General features: G+C 29.8%; 1 protein-coding gene across 4 annotated transcripts in view; it reads left to right on the forward strand.

Annotated features, from left to right (window-relative positions):
- Positions 1 to 21,906, forward strand: part of yrt (erythrocyte membrane protein band 4.1-like yurt) — a 213,570-nt gene that overhangs the window by 185,614 nt on the left and 6,050 nt on the right. For all 4 annotated transcript variants that reach the window (XM_075358187.1, XM_075358195.1, XM_075358204.1 and 1 more), the window contains 3 exons: positions 1,484 to 1,589; positions 6,504 to 6,570; positions 9,108 to 9,713. In XM_075358187.1, coding sequence (XP_075214302.1) covers positions 1,484 to 1,589; positions 6,504 to 6,570; positions 9,108 to 9,713 — 779 coding nt within the window. The remainder of the gene's footprint in view (positions 1 to 1,483; positions 1,590 to 6,503; positions 6,571 to 9,107; positions 9,714 to 21,906) is intronic.

The raw sequence follows: 21,906 nt of genomic DNA on the forward strand, positions 1-21,906 counted from the left end.
TTTTAAGCAGCAACTGACCATGCAAATCCCAGTAATATTTTTTCTATTATAAGTAGATAATTTTATTTTAATTTAATAAAAGATTTTTATAATTGCTTGTATTGGTGATAGGCTAACGAAAACCTGAGTTAGAGTACAGTATACAAATTATCTTATTCAGTTGAAAGAAACAATTATTCAGAGTCAACAAACCATTTAAGATTGGCAAGTCGCTTTTTGTTTAATAAATAAAAATAAAAAAGTAAAATAATAGATAATTAACCTTTGAAAAATTGACTTTATATGTAGATGTTCCTTACAGCTTTATTTAACAGTTTCTTATATTTTTCTAGTTTATTCATTTTACAATGGTTCATAATATTGCATATTAGTTTACAGAGTCATTATTTTAAACTTTAGTTTGGCTTACCTCCTGCTTGCATTCTAAAAACGTTTTTTAATAGATGCATTTGTTTTTAATAATGCATCTTATGTCTAATTTTAATAATTCATCTTATCTTAATCTGTATAGTGCATTTTGTAGGTTTTTTGAGTAATTTTGACTTCTGTAAGGCTTTTTTATTACATTTATTTTTTTTATTTTAGAGAAAAATGTTGGTTGAAATGTAGTGTCTCTAATGGTTATTAAATTAAGTTTAAATAATCTATTATGAAGGTGAAATTAACCAGAAAACCAGGATAAGTTATATCAGTGAAACTATCACTATAAAGATCATTTTAAAGGTGTTTTAATTATATTAAAACGGATTGGTACGTTATAAATAAATAATTATGTTTTTTTTTTTCAACTTTTTAACAATTTTTAATCATCAAAATGTGTATGAAATTAAATAATTTACATTTAATGCTTAGTTTTTACGAAGTATAAAAATTCACAAAAATAAAGTTACTTGCTAATAATTTAAAAGTTACAAAATCTTTGTAAGCTCATGAAGGGAATGTTGCTAGATTCTATTGCTGATATTGATTACTAGCATCATATATATGCTCTTCATACATATACAGTATTCAGCATCATATGTATGCTGCAAGCAATTCTCCATTACACATGAGGTGTGATATACCTGATCAAAATAGAAAAAACAAGCTAGACTTGAGTTTAAGATTCATTGTGTGAAGATCTTTTGTTTTATTTCTACATGACATTCTGATTTTTTTAATAAATAGAATTGTGTATATCTGATATCGACGCCCTGTTGCATTTCACCTTTCATTCCGCAGCATTGTTTAGGTAGAGTATTTTTTTATTATTGGGCACATTTTATCATTATTTTAAATTATATTCTTTGTATCATTGTGTTTCATACTTTTGAGCTTATTTTTCAGTGATAGGTAATTCACTTTTGTATTTTGAATCGTTAAATTGTAAACCATGGATCTTATTGTGATTGTTATTATAGTTAAAGAGAGTTAGATTTTAAAGTTTAAATAACTATTTATGTTCTCAGTAGAATAATTTTATAATCCTTAACTTTTGTTACAGCTAAAGTAGAAGAAGAACTTAGACGATCGCCCACAGAAGTAATACCCTGTCGAGATGACCGTACTAAGCTTTCCAATATGGTTGATAACACTGTAATTGTAAACGGGTAAGAAATGAATTCAGTTTTTAATTATATTTTTTAATATATATTTTACTTAATTTTTTTGTGTTTATAATAGCTACAGTAGGTAGAAGAAGTATAAATTTAGATATGAAATGTCTTGTAAGGAATCAAAAGGATACTCTGGAAATCCTCTGGAATGCCCTATTTCTTTCACTATTTTGACTTTTTTTCTTTATGAAATGAGCCCTAGACCTGCACCTATATATCTAACTATCCTGTCTCACTCTCTCGTAACTCCCAGTCTCCTAGATTTACTGTTACAGTTACATTTTTTATATGAAAATAAATTAATTTAATGCATGTTTTAAGATAAATATGGAGATTAAATCATTTTTAATATACTGGATGAGCAATTTAAAAGCGAACTATTACAAACTAAACACACTTGCAATATGTGAAATTTTTTGAATGAAAGGAAAATGTAAATAACATTTTTTATTTATATTAGCAAAAGTTTACATATAAAAAATAGGGCACCCTGCACAGTGGTGATGAATTTTTATGCTCCAGTGAAGATACTGAGAATTTTTTTCTAAGATATTGAGAATGCAAAAACACTGTTGTCAATGCCATCGATTTCTTATTGAATTTGCATTCAGTTCATCGAGAATGTGGTGATATTATTTATAAACTATATTCTTCAAATAGCCTGAAATGAAAATATTGCAGTCTAAAAACACAGTGGCTACTACACTTTGCTGACAGTTCATTCTTCTCTAAAAGCCGTGTGAACATGTGCTATGAATCATTTGATGCATGATACATTGCTGCATCTTATTCAAAGAAGCCATACTCTTTTTCATATCTGTTAACGGAGCACAGAGTTGCTTGAGAATTACTCAGTACACTTCTGTATTGACAATTTGGACAAAAACTTATCAGCCCTACCAATTTTCTCATCATGATATGAACACTCGGACATCAGGTCAGAATTTTCAGACATCAAATTACAATGACACACTCAATTACATAAAAATTAAATTTTAGTAAAATTAAACATTAAATATATGAATTAACTTTTTTATCCAAATTTATAAAACCATACCTCATCAGGTTAACCCATATATCAACAGTGTTTCTGAAGAGCCAGTCACAGTAATTGAGACGTTACATTTTGTTCACTAAAGTTGTTGTATAGTAATTACACAGTTTGATTTCAAATTTAAAAGGGCAGCCTTTCTTCCAACCTTAAGTAACCATTTGCATGATTTTCTCAGCTTATAATTTAGATAGAGCCTTAATTTTTTTTAAGTAGTACTCTTTTTTGTAGTTCCTGACACAAGAGTTTGTTTAATATCTTTGATATAACAATTTTTTTTTTTTAATTCTGACGGTCCATATTTTTTTCATTTTTAAAAATGTATAATTGTTTTTAAAATGAATTAATCACAAAAAGCTTGTGTTCGGTACTATATATGCTATATATGCCCTACAAATATGGAGATGGGTAACTCCAACAGGGACTGAGAAAACTTACATTTAGTTTTTAAAAAAAAATTAATTTTTAGTAATTTACAATTAAAAATGAAATTACACAAACGTATGTTGTTACTTACTTTATGAATATTTTATTAAGTCCCAGGTTCATATGCTTGTTCATCTGAACCTTCCTCTTCTGCATACAAGTCTTTCATGTGGGCTTGTCAGACTTTTTTTCAAGATTAGATACTGCCTTTTCAGCTTGGTTATATCTTTCTATCCAGCCTTTTCATTGCGTCTACTAAATACTTCCCAGCATGCAGTCCCGTATGTTCCATGACCATACATTTAGTAATATAGCTACCATTGAGAGAAAAAATAGCATCAAAAATCCCAAATTAAATTGTTTGTACATAACAAATGTCCATTTCAGGAGTCATGTCCAAATAACATAATTCAGTAATTCATTTGGGGTCCCTTTCAAATACTTTTATAACAGATTAAGGTTAGCTAAGTCATGAAAAATGGGTTTTATTTCTGCCATAATGATTGTCAGGAAGATGAAAGTGCTGCCTGTGATTCTGAAGCATATATTCTTTTTTCTGAAGCATTTGATTATATTTGCACCAGGTCTCTGCATCTGTAGGGCACAACTAATGCATTGGTTTTTCATTTGAAGAACCAATGTGAAAGAGTTCTGCCCATTTAGCTTGCTTCATACCAGCAATACTATGTTAATTGCTTCGAATTGCCAACCCATAAAATGTTTGCAGCTTCTGTATTGCTGCATCAGTCAAATAATTTTTTCAAGATAGGGATTTTCTGTCAACCAGTTTATTTTTTTTAGATTTTAATTTATGTAGTCTGGACTCATTCTCTTCTGAACGTGTCCAACAATTCAACTTTTTCAATGGGCACCTGGACTATATGATTCTGCTTCTGATTCTGCAATGAAGCCTTTTGAATCTCCATCACCTAAGTATTGAGTATATCTGACATTGTACTGAGGCATGGATCTTTGAAAGATTTCAAGAGCTCCTGCTACTTCATACCTCCACTAGTGCCCAAATAATTAGCAGTATAATTAAATCCATGTTCATTATTATTTCTACCAGAACAACTGCAATATTTAGATAATTGCTGTGTGCAGGACTTCCATTGAGAGCAGATGTCATAGTTATGATGGCATTTAATGAGGTGCAGTTTCTTTTTTGTTATGAGCCACCCACAGCAACAATTAGATCTCTGATTCCCCCATTCATTACTACTGCTTCTTCAATACTATTATTCATTGACTTTCTACCTATGTTGTTGCTTAACAGACTTCAAAACAAACCATGATCACAATAATGTGTAAGAGGCGGTGCTAAATTCATAATATCACAAAACAACTGCACTGAAGTATATACCTTTCCCAGTGTTCGTAAACTATAAACAAGTCTCAGGATCAAATCTAATATCATTTTAATTTTCTACAACAATGCTTTCGCAATTTAAAAATTCTTTAAAATTATCACAATTAGAACAAAAAATCTGTACTTTACTTACCGACCCAATAAGTGATTTCTTTTGTAATGACAAGCTGAGCCTACATTGTTTACATACAGCAATGTCTTTCAACACATTTTCCAACTGTTTCAAATTTATAATGTTGTATTCTACAAATTCATTTATCATTAGTACCCAAATACTCTTGTAATTCGAACTTAGACCTAGTACTTTATTTGGTACACTTCCAGATGAGACAGGAGTTCTCTGAGCACTTGATGACTGAGAAGAATGGTTTTCAATTTTCTTGATGCCTATGTTTTTGCGTAAAGTAAAACAGTTGGAGTTAGTAAAATCACAGTTGTTATAACACCAACCTAAAATACTAGGAAATAAATGATAAAAATGTGAACAGCTGTAGAAAAAAGTTAGTAAAATGGTTATCAAAATCATGACTGAATATTCAGATGCTGAAAATATCATACATATGATTACAAAAAAAGTATTAATTTATTTCTAGTTAATATAATAGAAACATGATTTAGGCATCATTTTAAAGTGTGAATTTCAGACTAATTTACATGAAAAATATAAAAATAATTTTTTTTTCAATTCTTTCAAGTAAGGCTGCCCTTGTCATAAAAAATCTTATGGTAAGATTTGTATTTTACATCACTTTGTTGTTATAACTTATATGTAGATTTTTTTGGACTGGCAGAAATTCTGTGAATGTTGGCTGTGGCTTCTGAAATCTTAAAAAGTCAGAAAGTCCTGTATTTCTTTTTGTGTTTGAAGTCAACTGACCCCCATTGCAGGCCATTCTTTAACCAAATCATCTTTGCAGGGATGCTGGCATTCTGAAATTTTTCCATTATTATTTGAGGAGTTTCTTGGAAGTATCGAGAATGCACATCAGCTTCCACTATAGCAACCCTTGATCAAATAAGGCATTTTAGAAAAACATAACTGCAAAGAATAAAAATATACTGCACTGAAGCATGAACAGTTTGCAACTGATAAAGATGACAGTAATTACATCACATCCAATAATGGCACTAGTAATAACATTGATGGTAATTCCAGTAAAGGTGACACTCAAAGAACAGCAGTTTAAGTTGCTCACTTAGAATTTTGTATGTATGGTTTTTATTTTAAAATATAGTAAGGAATATAAACTATTTATGATTTTCTTTTTAAATGTTAGGTTTACCACTTGTGATACGTCAAATAATATGCCGCCTTGGTTCAGTATCTCAGTTAGCTTTAATTATTCTAAGAATTTTGTTATTCGCTGGTTCATTCAAGTAAATAAAGGTCTTTATTTCATTTATAATATAAATTATTTTCATTATAATCTTTAAACTTGTAATTCATATATATATAACATTATTGTATTAATTATACATTCATAATAAATGCATGTTGAATCTTTGAAGGATGGAACAAGGCAATTAAAAATAGGCCCATTAGACCAATTCAATTAATAAGAGTAACAAAAAAGTGAGAGTTTTTAGAGTAAGAAAAACGTGAAAATTTTTATTTTAAAATGTCAAGTCCTCCATTAATAAAATTTAAAGTTATTCCTTTTAATAAAAAAGGAGCAAATGAAATGTGTTTTTTAACTTATCTTTGTAACAAATATTTTGATAACATGTCCCATAAGCATTTATTGTTAATCTAGTACAGAAAAAGCTCAGTACAAATATTAAGATAACACAAAGTAAAAGATCCTAAATAGATATCTTCAAAATCACCTAGTGGGAAGAAGCCTAGAAAGCGTATGAAGAAGCTGGAAGAGGGCTGATCACAGAAAAAGAAGTTAATAATGTGATTTTATAACAGATCTCAAAGATTTAAAAAATTGTTGTAATTAATGGTTATATTTTTATGAGATTTGTTTTATTGATGAATAAAGGTTAGTTTTTATTTTAAGATATCAGTATCGAATATAATTTGTATTTTAATGATCTTTTTTCTTGGTTTTTCCAGTGATACTTCCATTGGTCATAAGAAGAATCATCAATTTGGCAAAGAACAAGCAACATTTGTTTCAGTGGTATGTATTTGTTTTGATGTAAAAAATTTATTTTATAGTGCAATCATTTTATTGCATTTAATTTTTATTCTGCTCACAGTCTGTAGTTATTAGTTTAATAAATTATTTCAGAACACTAGATTCAAAAAAAAATTGAAACCCTTTTATTTTGTATTTGCTTTTATCAAATTAACTGGTGTTAATTTTACTGAAATTTGCTTTATCATAAAGTTTCTTCTAGTTTCTTTATTTGATTTTTTAAACCCACTTTTTTTTTAGTACATGATAAAGTGCATGTGTTTGGAAAATCAGACCTATTTATTTGCATTTAAAGATTTTTCTCGTGAATTATTGGTTATTTTTATTAATTGATTAACATATATTGTCAATTTCTTTTCTTATTCTTCTTCTTGTTCTTTGTTTATTCTAATATTAATGAATTTGTTAAAATATCTGTATAAGAGTTTGAATTTATTTTGATGTGAAATCTTTATTTAATTTAAAACTAAATCTTTTATTAATAATATATTAGAACAGTTATTTTGATTGTAGATTTAATATGGGGTTTTAATACGATTTTTCAGTACCTGTTAAAATCTTAATTTCTTACATTACTTAATTATATAACTATTGTCAGTGACAGTTTTCAATTTTTTTTTTTGGCAGAGGTATTGGGTGATAATGTATGGGAACTAATGAATACAGAATTCATGAGTGTGTGAGTAACATGTTGTAGTAGTTGCAATACATATCGTAAGTGTTAGTAACATAGCCAAATTATCTTGCAAAATACATTTATCTGTCTTAACAGTAATATAGTAGAAGTCAATTCGTCACATCATTTTTTTTTCTTTAACTTAAAATACAAAAAATGAGTTACGTAAAAATTAAAAAAGTATACACTTATTAAAAATATAAAAATCCTATTATACAGTGACAAAAAAAAATCTTATTCATAAATTTTTTCCTTTATCTTTGTAATTTATAATTTTTTATTTTTGAAAAAATTGATTATTTTCATTTCCAATGAAAAGCTCTTCTCTTTTAGTGGCAAGTTGGTGAATGTGTTGTAATAAATTTCATCAGTTAATCTACTTTTTGTCTTTCATACCACCTAATTAATTTTGTTATTTTCATTCATTTTTAATCTATTTTCCTGTAATGATTTCTGTTCACAACTCATAATCTTCATCCACAGTTTCATTGGTAATTTTTTTTTAAATTTTGGTCGTGGTCAATTTTGGTTCTTTTCCACTTAAAATTTTATGTCTTGCATAGCATCTTCTCTTATCAATTCTTTTAAATCTTTCGGTCCAAAATATATTACTAGTCCAAGATGGGATTTCAGTTCGATATATTGATATGTTTTCAGTCTCAAGATATATTCTGCCATATTTCTTTTTAATTTTGAAACAAAATAGAATAAAATTTGTTATGACTAATTAAAATTTAATGATAAGATTAAAGAAAATTGTTCATAACATGAAAACTGAAATGCTGCCTACAAAGTATTATGTTGGGATAATGGAAGGTAAGATCTTATGTAAGCATACTAATCTGATCCCAAAATTTAAATATCATAAACATCTGGTAAACTGTTTGGGTCATTTCAGTTCATTCGTATTACTTCATGTGTTTTAATTTTTAATCTATTGTCTAAATTTTGTTTGGGAATAGTAGCTGAGATTCAGCTAAAAACTCTTAAGTACTGGCTTTGAGTTGTATTCCATCACTCTTGTATAAACTTTCACTGATATAAAAGAAGTAAATGCTGTTATTGTCAAAAAAATTTTTTTTGCAATTAAAAATGAGATGATTAACTGGATTATAATTACCATATAATTTTCTACACCATAGGATTATATAAAAGTTTTTTTAATCCTTCCAAGGAAATGCAGGAGTACATAGCTCTTCTTCCATCGTCTAGCAATTATACTTTCAAGATTAGTCAACATCAAGAAATATTACACTGCATTTTTAGGCATCAAGAATGCTTGTTATCGCTCTAAATATCTAAATAAAAGACAATACTTTTATTATGAATATAATGTAATTAAAATGTTAGAATCGTAGAAAATTGATGAAAGAAATTGTATTCATGGGTTGATTAGCAAGCCAGACATTTTGAACTTGCTTTCATCATAGTTTTTAATTATAACCATTTAATTTTGCTAATCACATAATACTAAATTGCAAATGTTACTGGAGGAGTTAATTGTTTCTCATTCTTTTAATTAAATCTTTAGTAATTGTGTATTATTATATTCTACTTTTGCTTTTACATTATTGGGATAAATTATTTTTTTATTCATTATTTGATTTTTATAGTTCATTTTATAATATGCAAGTAATTATGGTTTTGCAGCTTAATAATAATGTATTCAAAGTGATTTTAAATTTATTCATTCATTATTTATGCAATAATTTAGTTGTTATAATGCTGACTGGTAATCTGAACTGCTTTGAAACTGCTTGTTTGATTTTTATTTGCTTCTGTTTTATTAGTATTTTGTGTTATTTTGTTCTGTTTGCTTTTGTGGCATATTTGCTGGAACCAGGGAGGGGACAAGTTGACATTGTCACTGACTGGAAATAATGATAAAGAAGTAAAGGAGGATGGTGCAGATAGTTCAGATGGATGTAGCGGAAAGAACAAAGAAGAATCAAACCGTTCCCCGACTCCAGTGACTGTAACTCACTTTTCTTGGGGTGAATGTGGTAAATTAGAACAGAGAGTGGTTTCCCCGACTCGGACTCCTTCACCTCGTTCACCCACACCATTCCTTTCGCTTTCATTAACTCCCCAAGAAACATCACCTCTAACTAATAATCCGTTTAATCCATTCACTTCTTTATCGACTGATAATAAAACTGGCACGAATCCATTCCTTTCAACATCTAATCCATTTATAGAAACATTAGAAGAAATGACAAAAGCAGAGGTTAATAAAATTGAAAAAAACCATTCTCTGAATGAAGACATCCTGAAAAAAGAGATTAAGGAATATTCACGCATTAATGGAGATTTAAAATGTCCAACATCTCCAAAACTAACTTCTGGTCAGTCTCCAAATGATAAAACAACTAATACAGTTAAACCTGTTTCAAGTGCCAAACCATTGGAAACTACAAATGTAACTGAGACTCATAGAAAAACCTCAAAGGTAATTGCATTTATTATTTCTTTTATTTAGCTTTTATCATTGCTTTTAACAGTGTTTTTTTGCTTTTCTCATTGTATTTCTAAATTTTTGTTTGTATTTTAGAAAATTGTCTTTTAGTTTACCAAAGTTTACGGGGATATAAATCTATAGATAAGTTTGTATATCTATAAACTGTGGTAAATAATTTAAATAAATAAATTTGTATATAAATTCATAACTTTAGAACAAAAACTGCGGAGATAACAATTTCCCTCAGTTGTTATTAATGTTTTACAGGAAATCGATTACATCTTTTGACTGAACAATAAAATATGAATGAGTAACTATAATTTATGTTTGATTTAGCATGTTTTTTTTTTTTTTAATAACAGAGTTTATGATGATAAAGTATGTAATAGAATAACTTATTGAGGGTGAAGGAATAATGAAAAAATAATACAGCCCCTTGTGAGGCTGAATTCCTATTACAAATTAACTAAGATTGGTGGTAGATGTTAATCTTAACTGGTCCCAGGTCAGTTTTCTGATGGGCTGTTAATTGAACTCTGAAATATGTTTATAACATAAGACAGTTAAATTATTTTGAAAATGTATCTGTATCTGACTTTGGACCAGAATCCAGTTTTTATCATAAAATATAGTTATCATAACTTATGTTACACAATAATGTTAACCATTGCTCAATTAATGATGGGTTACTTTTGTGTCCTAGTAATGGCCTAATCAAATGCTCATGTAACAGTATTTTACTTTTAGATACATTTCTTTTGACTGAATTAACCATGTGTTTGTTTACGGTTTCAAAAATCCTCAGTAATTTTGGTGAATACAGTCCTAAATGTATTTTAAGAAAATAGAACATTTCTTGGAAGTCAAATTGTTTTTCTCTTTTTTTTTATTTTTTTTCTTTGTTGGTGTGTAATGTAATGACAAATGACAAAAATGTAATACACTGTCTAGCATTACTAGTTTCATTTATTTACTATTAATCACCTTCAAAACATTTGTATTGATTTTATATATATATATATATATATATGCATATATATATATAATTCTTGAAGATTTTTAAGGTGAGCTTCACAGCATTATTATTATCTTCTATTAGGGTGTGACTAAACTTATGGTAGAGAATGATTTTTTTTTTATTATTTTAAATCTTCCTGTTAATGCTCATTTAAAAAAAATTGCATACAAATTGAGATTTTTTTGTAGCTTTATGTGGATTACTACTTTTCAACAATTCCAGTTTTACAGTTTTGATTAAATCATTTTTTAATTATATTAAATTAAAAAATATTAATAGACCAAATAATTTTAATTAACTACATTCCTACCTAACAAAGTAATTTTACAGATTTTAATGGAATTTATTCTATGTTTATTTAGAAATATAAGAATAATGTGTTCATTTGTCTGCCAATAACTTCCAATTGATTACCTGTTTTCATTAAATATATATAAGTATGAAGTTCTGTGGCAGAACTATATATGAAAGAATAGTTTTAGAATTTAATTAACGAGAAATATTCATGAAATTGTTAATAAAAATAAGGTAAGTAAATTTGAAGATAATTATAAAAATAATAAATGTCAATAAACATGAAATTAATAATTTGCAATAAATCTTAAATTTCACATAAAAGAAAATCCCATATTCTCTTAATTTTATAAGTAACATATCAGTAACTAATAAATATTATTCATCTACTCTACAAAGTGACATCTACATGCCAGTTAGAAAAAAAAATTTTTAACTTTACAATTTTACTTGTTTAGGTTTTCTTTGTACCCATTTCCAACCTATAGTTTCTACCATCATTAATCAAATGAATTTGTTTGTTTAACTTCACTCATAATTAATTCAGTATTTTATTAGATTTATCCATACTAATATTATAAATGTTAATGTGAGTTTGCTTGTTACGCTTTCACGTAGAAACTACTCAACCGATCATCATGAAACTTCAGACACTTTTTAGTAAAAAAAAAAAAACAATATTTTTTCAGGAGGGTAAAAAAATTTATGTTGGTAGGTATGATCGTCTGACAAAAAATTTGACCAAATTCAACGCCATCTGGCATTCCAGTAAGTAAATTAAATAAAGTGCCAATCCAACACTGTAATACCGACGGTTAAGTCACTATTCAATTGAGTATAGTGCTTCTGCTGTTTCGAATCCTATATTTATTGTTATTCTTCTGTCACTTCTAAGCAATACTAAAACTTTTCCAGTTTTTTTTTCTAAAATGCCTTGGAAGCACAAATCTAACCTGTCCAGGGATTCATCACGGGTCCGCGCGGCAAAAGTTGCTCGAACTCAAGAATCTTCCGCTCACGCAGAACTAAGACGACAACAACAAGCAAGGTGGCAATGTGCTTTGAGGGCTGGTGAAACAACTTCTCAGAGACAAGAAAGGTTAGATGAGCAAGCTGAACGCTAAGCTATCTTAAGAGCAGCTGAAACGCCAATTCAAACATAAATTCGTTTAGAAAGAAGCTGAACAGCAAGCAGCTATAAGAGCGATAGGAACTCCAGAACAATCGCAGGTGAGAAGAATCGTTCATGCAGAAATGCAAATAGTGTGCCGTCAAAATTTCATGCATAACAATTGGTCTGTATTTAATAATTCTGGATTTCAATATGATCCTTCACTTGAATACCATAAGCATTCTTTAATTGGCATTGGCTCAGTGAATAGAAGATGTCAGCATTGCGATGCTTTGAAATGGAAAGATGAAACTGCTGGAATGTGCTGTTCCAGTGGTAAAGTTTCACTTCCTTTACTTGGTAAAACAGAGGAGCCTTTGAAAACTCTATATTTAAGTGTTACAGATGAGTCAAAGCAATTTTTAAGTAAAATCAGAAAGTATAACTGTTGCTTCCAAATGACATCCTTTGGAGTAGATAAAGTGATAAGAATGCCTGGATTTTCACCAACTTTTACTATACAAGGACAGATATATCATCAAATTGGATCACTTTTTCCAGCAGATAATGAACAGCATAAATTTTTACAGGTGTATTTTATGGGTGATGAAGAAAATGAAGTAAACCGTCATTGTCAGTATATTGAAGGAGTCGAAAGAGATACAGTATTGAAAATTCAAAGAATGTTACACAGCCACACTTTGTTGGTAAATACCTTTAAAAGTGCTTAATAGAAAACTGGCCTCTGGATAATAACATAGTGGTCATGCATGCTGATTGGACTCATGTCCACGTGGTGAACATGAGAGGCATTATAATGCGCCGATGATCAATGAAGTTGCTGTTTTGGCTACTGGTGACCCATGCTTTCCAGGAGGCATAGTGTTACGGGCACATGATAATACGCTGAAACGCGTAGCCGATACTCATAAATTTTACGATGCTTTGCAGTACCCATTAATTTTCAGTAAAGGTGAGCCAGGATATCATTTCAATATTCCAGTCATTAATCCAACAACAAGACAGCCAGTTCCCAATAAAAAAGTTTCCTGCATGGATTTTTATGCGTATCGCATGATGCTTCGAGAGCACGACTTCAATCTCCTTTTGCGGTCAAGGGAACTCTTTCATCAATTCTTGGTAGATATGTATATTAAAGTAGAGAGCGAACGCCTTCGTTACATTTCTATAAACCAGACAAAATTACGAGCTGAAAACTACATTCATCTACAAGATGCGATTAACGCAGATGGTAATGTTAGACCTAACGACATAGGCAAGATGGTTATTCTGCCTTCTACTTTTGTGAACGGTCCCCGTTATCTACATGAATACACTCAAGACGCTTTCGCTTATGTACGAACTTACGGCAGGCCTGACCTCTTTGTAACTTTTACCTGTAATCCTTCGTGGCAGGATGTAACTAAAGAGCTAATGTCCAGGTAAAAAGCCACTGATCGACATGACATAGTTGCTTGCGTATTTCGTTTAAAGGTTCACCGCGAGCAAAGCCGCGGGTAAAAGCTAGTAATTTTATAAATTTCAATTGTATCGTGTAATTTTTCTGATTTGGATTTTTTTTATTTTAACATTCTACTTGTTTTAAAATCCAATTCAGCAGCTGAATTTTAAATCAGTATATCCTAGAATTTTTCTGGCAATAAAACACTGTTTAAAATTGCACCAAACTCTATCTATGTTTTTTATTTTATCTATTTTTTTATATATTAATCTTTCTTTTTAGCATATTTTTTAAGACTGCTTTCACTATATTATGGTCTTTATTTGAAATAAAGTTGTTTAATTTTTGTAAAGTATATATATATATATATATATATGTCATACATGAACATTGTACAGTATTACATAGTATATGGTACATTTGATGATCTTCAATCAATCAATCTTTTATATTATGGTCTTTATTTGAAATAAAGTTGTTTAGTTTTTGTAAAGTATATATATATATATATATATATATATATATATGTCATACATGAACATTGTACAGTATTACATAGTATATGGTACATTTGATGATCTTCAATCAATCAATCTTTATTTTCAAAATGTTAAATTAAATAGAAAAATTATGTTTTATATTAATTTTCATAAATATTTACTACATTTTTATAGTAACTCATCATTAATGTTGAAATTAATCAACTTCAAGTGGATGGGAAATGAGAGTAGTCTACCAATTCAGACAGGCATATTTTTCAAAACTTTGATCCCCTCTGGAGGCTCCCCCAATGTTTCAATCGAAATTTCCCAAAAGATGTCCCTCCTCATTTTTTTTATAGAGAACCCAAATCGGGTCTTAAAACCCAGAGGTCAAGTAGTCTGGATTCACTTGACCTGAACTGGTAGATTATCTCAGCATTTGCACATCTAGTTGTCATCTTAAGTGTCTTGGAACACTCTGCTTACATGCATTGTTGAACCAAAAACATACTAACAACCATAATAACAAAACCTTATTTAACTGCATGTAGTAAAGTAAAAGTATGGATCAAATTATTTACTATCTAATATTTATTTTACAGTGTAATAATAGGTATTCTGGTTTCTTAATATGCAGAAAGTGGTTTGCTGTTGGTTAGCTACAAATTTGTTGATGTTTCCGCTTTTTCTGTTTATACATTTGTTATGTTATAATTTTGTTATCATTAAGAGTTAATAACATATAAATTTAATTTTTGTTGTAATAGATGTCTAAAATGCTTCTCAATTGAGAATTGTTTACATGTAAGTATAAATTTAATTGAAACAAAAAGGCCTGAAGTCACCTTTTTTTACAAAAATACTACACAACTATTTTTCAAAAATTTATTTGGTAATAATTTTTTCATAATAAAACTGTTGACATTCAGTTTTACATATGTGAGGGAATAGTCTCAAACTCCTCTGATGCACTAGTACTTTCTCATTTATTAAACACTAACACCTCATTCATATTTCAATTTCATTGATGAACAGAATACTGCCACGTGATAAATTTCTTACCTTATAGTAGGAATAAAAAAAAAATGGTGAAAATAATTCAGTGCCTTCTGGATGTTTAGTTATTAATCTGTACTTTGTGATGACTCTAAGCGGTTGGTATTTTTTTTAGTTATAATTGCAAGCATGATAAGAGTAAGGAAGTAGGTTTAAGGAAGGCAAATTATACATAGCAGCACTATTAATAGTGTTCTGTATCAGCTGTTTTCTTTCATTGTTAAAATGATCAAATAATAATTATCAGTTTAGTACAATGCTCAGTTTGATTTTGACAGTTTCTAAAGAAAACTCTCTATGATTTTGATAAAAATGTAGAACAAAAAAAGTTTGTACAGTCATAAAATTCTATTTTCTTTTTTTAACACAAAATGAAAAGCAAGTTAGGTACAGTTCTTGATGAGTCTGTAACATCTATTTAAAACAGTTCACATATGGATTGCCAAGTTTAAACATGACCAAATGAGATGTAAAAATGAATGCTGAAGTGGACAACCAATGAAATGATTACAAAAATCATTTTGGTTGACCGTACATTGAAGTTAAAAGAAATAGCTGAGATGGTAAGGAGCTCAATTGAACTTGTGCACATCTTGCACAATCATTTGGGTATGAAGAAGCTTTGTGCGTGACGTTGCCATGTTAGTTTCATCCTAGAGTTTAAAGCATTTCAAATGGAATCCAAATGAATTTTTATATCAGATTCATAGCAATTAATGGAACCTTGGTTTATACCTGTGAAAAAAGACAAACTATTAAATGGATTAGATGAAAATTTCAAACTATAAAAAGTTTCTATAAAAATTTTCGTTTTTGTAATTAAAAAAGAAGAATGAACTGAACCCAAAGAAGGCAAATCTCCTTTAATGGAAAGGCTATTGCTACTGTTTATTGGGATGTACATGTCTTAATTTTATCAACTGTCTCACAGTAAGGAAAACAATCAAATGAATATTATATCATTTTATTGCACATCTGAGCAGTGAAATGAAATTCAGATTGCTATTGGGCAAGAAAAGATGCTGTTTCATCAAAACTATCTTTATTTTACTGAATTGAGAGGATTAAATTGTCATCACATCCCATCTTATTTGCCAGATTGGCTTCCAGAATTTTTCTGGTGACAGTGAAGCAATTAAGAAACTGTCAGACTCAAATTGAGTAATGTACTCAACTGTTAATTGGTATTTGATCATTTCAACAATGAAAAAAACAGCTGATAAAGAACACAGTTAAATACTGCTGTGATGCATAATTAGTCTTGCTTAACAAGCCTACTTCCTTACTTTTATTTAATCTACTTGCGTGCAAGTACAATTAAAAACCATATCAACTGCTTAAGACCACTACAAAGTACAGTGGTACCTTGAGATACGAATTTAATTCGTTCTGTGATCATCGTTGTATGGCAAAAAAATTGTATCTCAAAGCAATTTTTCCCATTTAAAATAATGTAATATATATTAATGCGTTCTAATGATATGAAACTAACCCAAAACACAGTTAAATTACATATAATATACACAATTTGTATATAAATAAACGAGTAATAAAACACATAATGTTTATTAATTTATTTATTAATATATTAACACACAATGTTTATTAATCATCACTTTAATGTCGGGCCTTTTTGGCCTCACTTTCCTGACTTTCACTGCGTGAGACCTTCACAAGGTAACGATCAAGAGAGGTCTTTTTCTGCCTTCTTTTTAAAATGTTATGAAAAAATGTGAGACACCTATCATCAAATAAGGCACTCGCTCTCCCTGTAGACAATTTCTCTGGGTGTCTTTTTTCCACAAAATCAGACACTTCCTGCCACTTGCCAAGGATATCACTAATTTCACGTGAAGTAAGTTTCTCCTCCGGCTTGACCTCCTCCTCACTGCTGAGTTCCATCATTACCCCCGAGTGGGAAATCTTCTTAACTCCTTCAGCTCCTCCGTCGTGAGTTCTTCAGCATACTCCTCAATGAGATCAGCAACATCTGCCTCGTCTACCTCTAGGCCCATGGAGCGACCAATGGATACGATCTCCTCCTCAATAGATTAGAATCCCTCAAATCCCTCTCGTTTTAAAACAACATCTGGCCATAATTTTCTCCAACCTGAGTTCAATGTTCTTTAGGAACACCTTGCCAGGCAATATCTATAAGCTTAAGACAGATCACAATGTTGTAATGATTCTTCCAAAACTCCCTCAATGTTAGGTTCGTATTTTCGGTAACTTCGAAGCAACGCTTGAAAAGATGCTTCGTGAAAAGTTTCTTAAAATTGGAGATAACTTATTGATCCATGGGCTGAAGGGTAGACGTTGTATTGGGTGGCAGATAGACAATTTTAATAAATTTAAATTCATCTAAAAGGTCATCCTCAAGGGCCAGGAGGGTGAGCGGGGGCATTATCCAACAGAAGGACACACTTAAGCGGTAGACCATTATCGATTAAGTATTTTTTCACTGAAGGCCCAAAAACTATGTTTTAATAAAAAATGACTGGTCACCCATGCTTTACTGTTTGCACGCCACAGAAATTGTAATTTTTCTTTCATAACTTTATAAACTTTGAAGGCCCTTGGGTTTTCCGAGTGGTAGACTAGCAACGGTTTTATTTTGAAGTCCCCAATAGCGTTAGCGCAAAGGACAAGCGTTAGCCTATCTTTCATAGCCTTGTGGCCGGGTAGACTCTTTTCTTCAGCCGTGATAAACGTGCGCGTAGGCATTTTTTTCCAAAATAATCCTGTTTCGTCATAATTGAGCACTTGTTGCGGTAGGTTCTTCACTAATGAGTTCTTCACTAGATGCTTCTCCATGACGAATAACTGAATGAATGCCACTAAATTTCTTAAAATTGTCAAACCAGCCATGACTAGCTTTGAACCCCTCACCGCCTTGCGATGATTCTCCCTCTGTCTCAGTTACATCACGCTTGAGGTCTTGGAAGATGGCGCCAGCCTTCTCACAAATAATCACTTCAGAAACAGTCACCTGCCAATTGCTTCTCCTTAATCCATAATAAAAGTAGCTGTTCCATCTCATCATGTATATTAGTTCATAGCTTTGAAATAATGGTGACGTCTTTGGAAGGTTGCAGCTTCTTTATCGCTTCCTTCTGCTTGATAATCGTAGATATTGTAGAAGGATTGCGGCCATACTAATTTCCCAAGTTGATGATACGAATGCCACGCTCATTCTTTGCAATAATTTCATGTTTCGCTCCCATTGAGATCATTTTCTTAGGCTTTTTCTTTTCACCAGTTTTGTCTTTGGGATCCATGGTTAAAATAACAAAATATGCAGAGTACAATATATATATTATCCAAAATGACACGAAAAACAGGCACAAACAAAACGAATAACACGTCGTGGCGGCCATACAGAGGACTCTAGTCTCAACAACCAAACAGAGCGACATAGCGGGCAGAAGCGGCGGGAGGAAAGCTGAGCGAACGCTCTGCCATCTAGGGATCACCTATGCAATTATCGCACATCGCAAATTCGTATCTCAAATTTTTTGTTGTATGTCGAGGTATAAATTTTAGAATATTTCATGTTGTATCTCAAAACATTCGTATCTCAAGGTGCCACTGTACAGGTTAATAACTAATCAGTTAGATAATCAGTAAGAATAGATGGCCATTGAACTTTTTCTTTCAACATTTTTATTTATTCTTACTATAAGGAAAGATATTTTTCACATGGCAGTATTGTGTTCATCAATGGAATTGAAACATGAATGAGGTGTTTTTATTTAATAATTGAAAAGAACTAGAGCATCAGAGGAGTTTGAGACTATTTCCTTTCATACATATGCACACATATGTAAAACTGAATAGTTTCATCATGAAAAATGATAATTACCAGATCAAATTTTAAAAGTTGTGTAGTATTTCTGTAAAATCAGGTGCCTTTTTGTTTCAATTAAATTTATACTTACATGTAAACTATTCTGTTCTGCTTTTAAGACCTGAATATTATATTAACACTAAAAAGAAAACATCATGTTGTCTCTTGAACATCATTGTGTTAAATTTGTTAGCTGAAAGAAGATTATATTGAAAAATAAATTTATTCAGGTTTAATATTTATTTATATTTACATGTTATTTATTCAGGATAAGGGAAATAAAAATTTATTTTCCTTCCTTATAAAACAGCCTTTGTATTTAATTTTAAAGTATGAGGTAATAATGATTTCAGTTTCAGGGTTATAGTTTAGGGGCAATTACATTGTTTGCTAGGTAATAAACAATGGTTCAGATTACATTATTGGTTTCTGTTTTCTATGTAGTATACATTTTATGGATTGATATGGGATTTGACAATAAAATTTGCAAACTTACTTTGAAAATATTTCTATCTACCTTTGTGCTGAGTATTATTGTGCATGTCTCCTTCAAAGTAATCTCCTTGGTAAGCTATGTATTGACTTCAGTGCCTAGTCCACTCTTCAAAACATTTGTAGTCTTTTTTTATGATTAATTCACCATATATATCTTGAAGCTTGTGCATGGAAATATGAAATGTAAATTTTTAGTGTATGAAAAATGCTATGCTTGACCAGGATTCAAACTTGGAACCTCCTGATGAAAGGCTGAGATGGTACCACTCTGCCACTAAGAACACCTTATATTGGTTTTGTGGTAATGCCTTTAGACCTGCTGTTATGTAGCTCATGATGTTATTGATATCATAAAAACATAATTCTATCATTGTTATCTTTATTTTATAAAGAATGAAAAGCTCAGGATCAGATGCAATGAATAGACTGGATGTTCCAACACAAGAATCTGTTTTCCTGCAAAAACGTTTTTCCAGACAGTTCTGTATATGTAGGTCCTTTACCTATGTTCTGAATGTTATTGGTTATTCAGCACTGGAGTCAATATATACACAATGAAAATCTTGTAACTCAAGATTTTCATTAAATAAAGGTTAAAATTATAAAATTTCTAGTTTAAGTAGATAGAGCTATTTATCACTTATGATGCCATAATTTCAAATGCTATCTTCTCTCTTCAAAAAATCTTGACAATTTAACCCTTCTTTGCTTCTGGTCATAAGTGAGCTGTTCTAATACCATTTCTGTACACATTTTATTCATGTTAAGAGTTTCTTGACTCCCTATGAATATTTACTAACTCAGATATACTTCTGATAGTTTGTCAATAGTTTCCATGATAATTCGAAAAATTTATTCAATTTTTTCATCATTTTTCACATTTGCTTTTTGAAGGTTACCTGATCTTTGTCACAAGTAACATTTTTTCTCCCATAAGAAAAAACCATTTTACCAGTTTCTTCACAAAATTATCCTCATAATTAGAGATTAATAATTAAAAGATCCTCATAATTAAATTATAATAAATAATAAATTATCCTCATAATTAAAAGATTAGATGATTTGTTTGACGATTTGATGGTGAAAGTGTCTAGTAGTAAGATGAAATTGTTTATGTTTACTACTACCACATCAGATGCACCTCAGCAATATTATGAATTTTATTGTCAGACCCTGAAGTTGGTATTGTTTTATTAGCATTATTTTATTAAGGTTATCTAAATTGCTGGCTCTGTTATTTATCTATGTTGGTTGAAAATTTAAAGATGAGTAATGTATTTCCACTTAATTTCTGCTTTATAATGTGTTTTTATTTCTGTAGATTTTCAAGAAAAGTTTTCCAGAATGAAATATAATTTAAAATACCAATGAAATATTAATATACACCACTAATATAAGTCGTACTCAATATTATATCTATTAGCAATATTACTCTGTTGTTGAGTTTTCGAATAATACTAATTAAAAACCTTGCAAGCAGTCCTGAATTTTCTATATCTCAGTTCAAAGTGTACTTAAACATGTACTCAAATAATTTTCATTAACACTTTCTGAATTTATGATTTATATATTTGTTATCTTCACATTTCACATATTTATTTTATAATTAATTGTGCATTTCTAATGCTTCCCTCTCATTCATGAATTAATGTAAAAAGCATATTTACTTTTCTTCCATAATTTTAGAGCTCAGGTTTAACATAGGAAGTTCTTTATGTTAGGCAAAGTTTCAAAACCTTCATTGATTTTTGTTTTTATTTATCTGATTATATATTATGAATGCATGAACTTATGGTATTAAAAAAATTAACATTACTCAAGATTTTCATCAAATAAAGGTTAAAAAACTATTAACTACATATTTCGATTGTTAAATACTCCTCATGTTCGATTACAATGAAATTATTAAATATGATTTTCTTATATGAAGTCTAAATGTAAAACACAATATAATATTTATAAGAAATATTAAAAAGTTGATCATTTTTTCCACTCGACTCCTAATACAGACATTGTCTTATTATTTTTTTATTTATTTATTATGAAAACAGATAAAACATTTTGTTTTACATTGTAATTATTGTCTGTTTTTCCCATCATTATTTTTTGTCCACTTATGTAGTGACTTGCTTAACAATGGGATAACACTGTCTGATTAAGAAAATATATTTTCTAACATTTCAAAAATTGTTATTGATGGGTGATATCACTATTCCCAATTTGAAAACCTGTTTTTGGAAAAGTTGTTGAAATTTTATTTTTGTTTACTGAATTGTTTTCAAAACTGCATCTGAGCATGGATGTAGATAAAAAAGTTGTTCTTTATTCTGGAGCAAGTAAATACAAAAAAATGTACATTTCATCAAGAGGGAGCAAAAGTTCTTTTGCTACAGTTTTGTATAAAACATAAATGTAACAT

This window comes from Lycorma delicatula, chromosome 1, assembly GCF_047948215.1.
Source record: "Lycorma delicatula isolate Av1 chromosome 1, ASM4794821v1, whole genome shotgun sequence".
Lineage (NCBI taxonomy): Eukaryota > Metazoa > Arthropoda > Insecta > Hemiptera > Fulgoridae > Lycorma > Lycorma delicatula.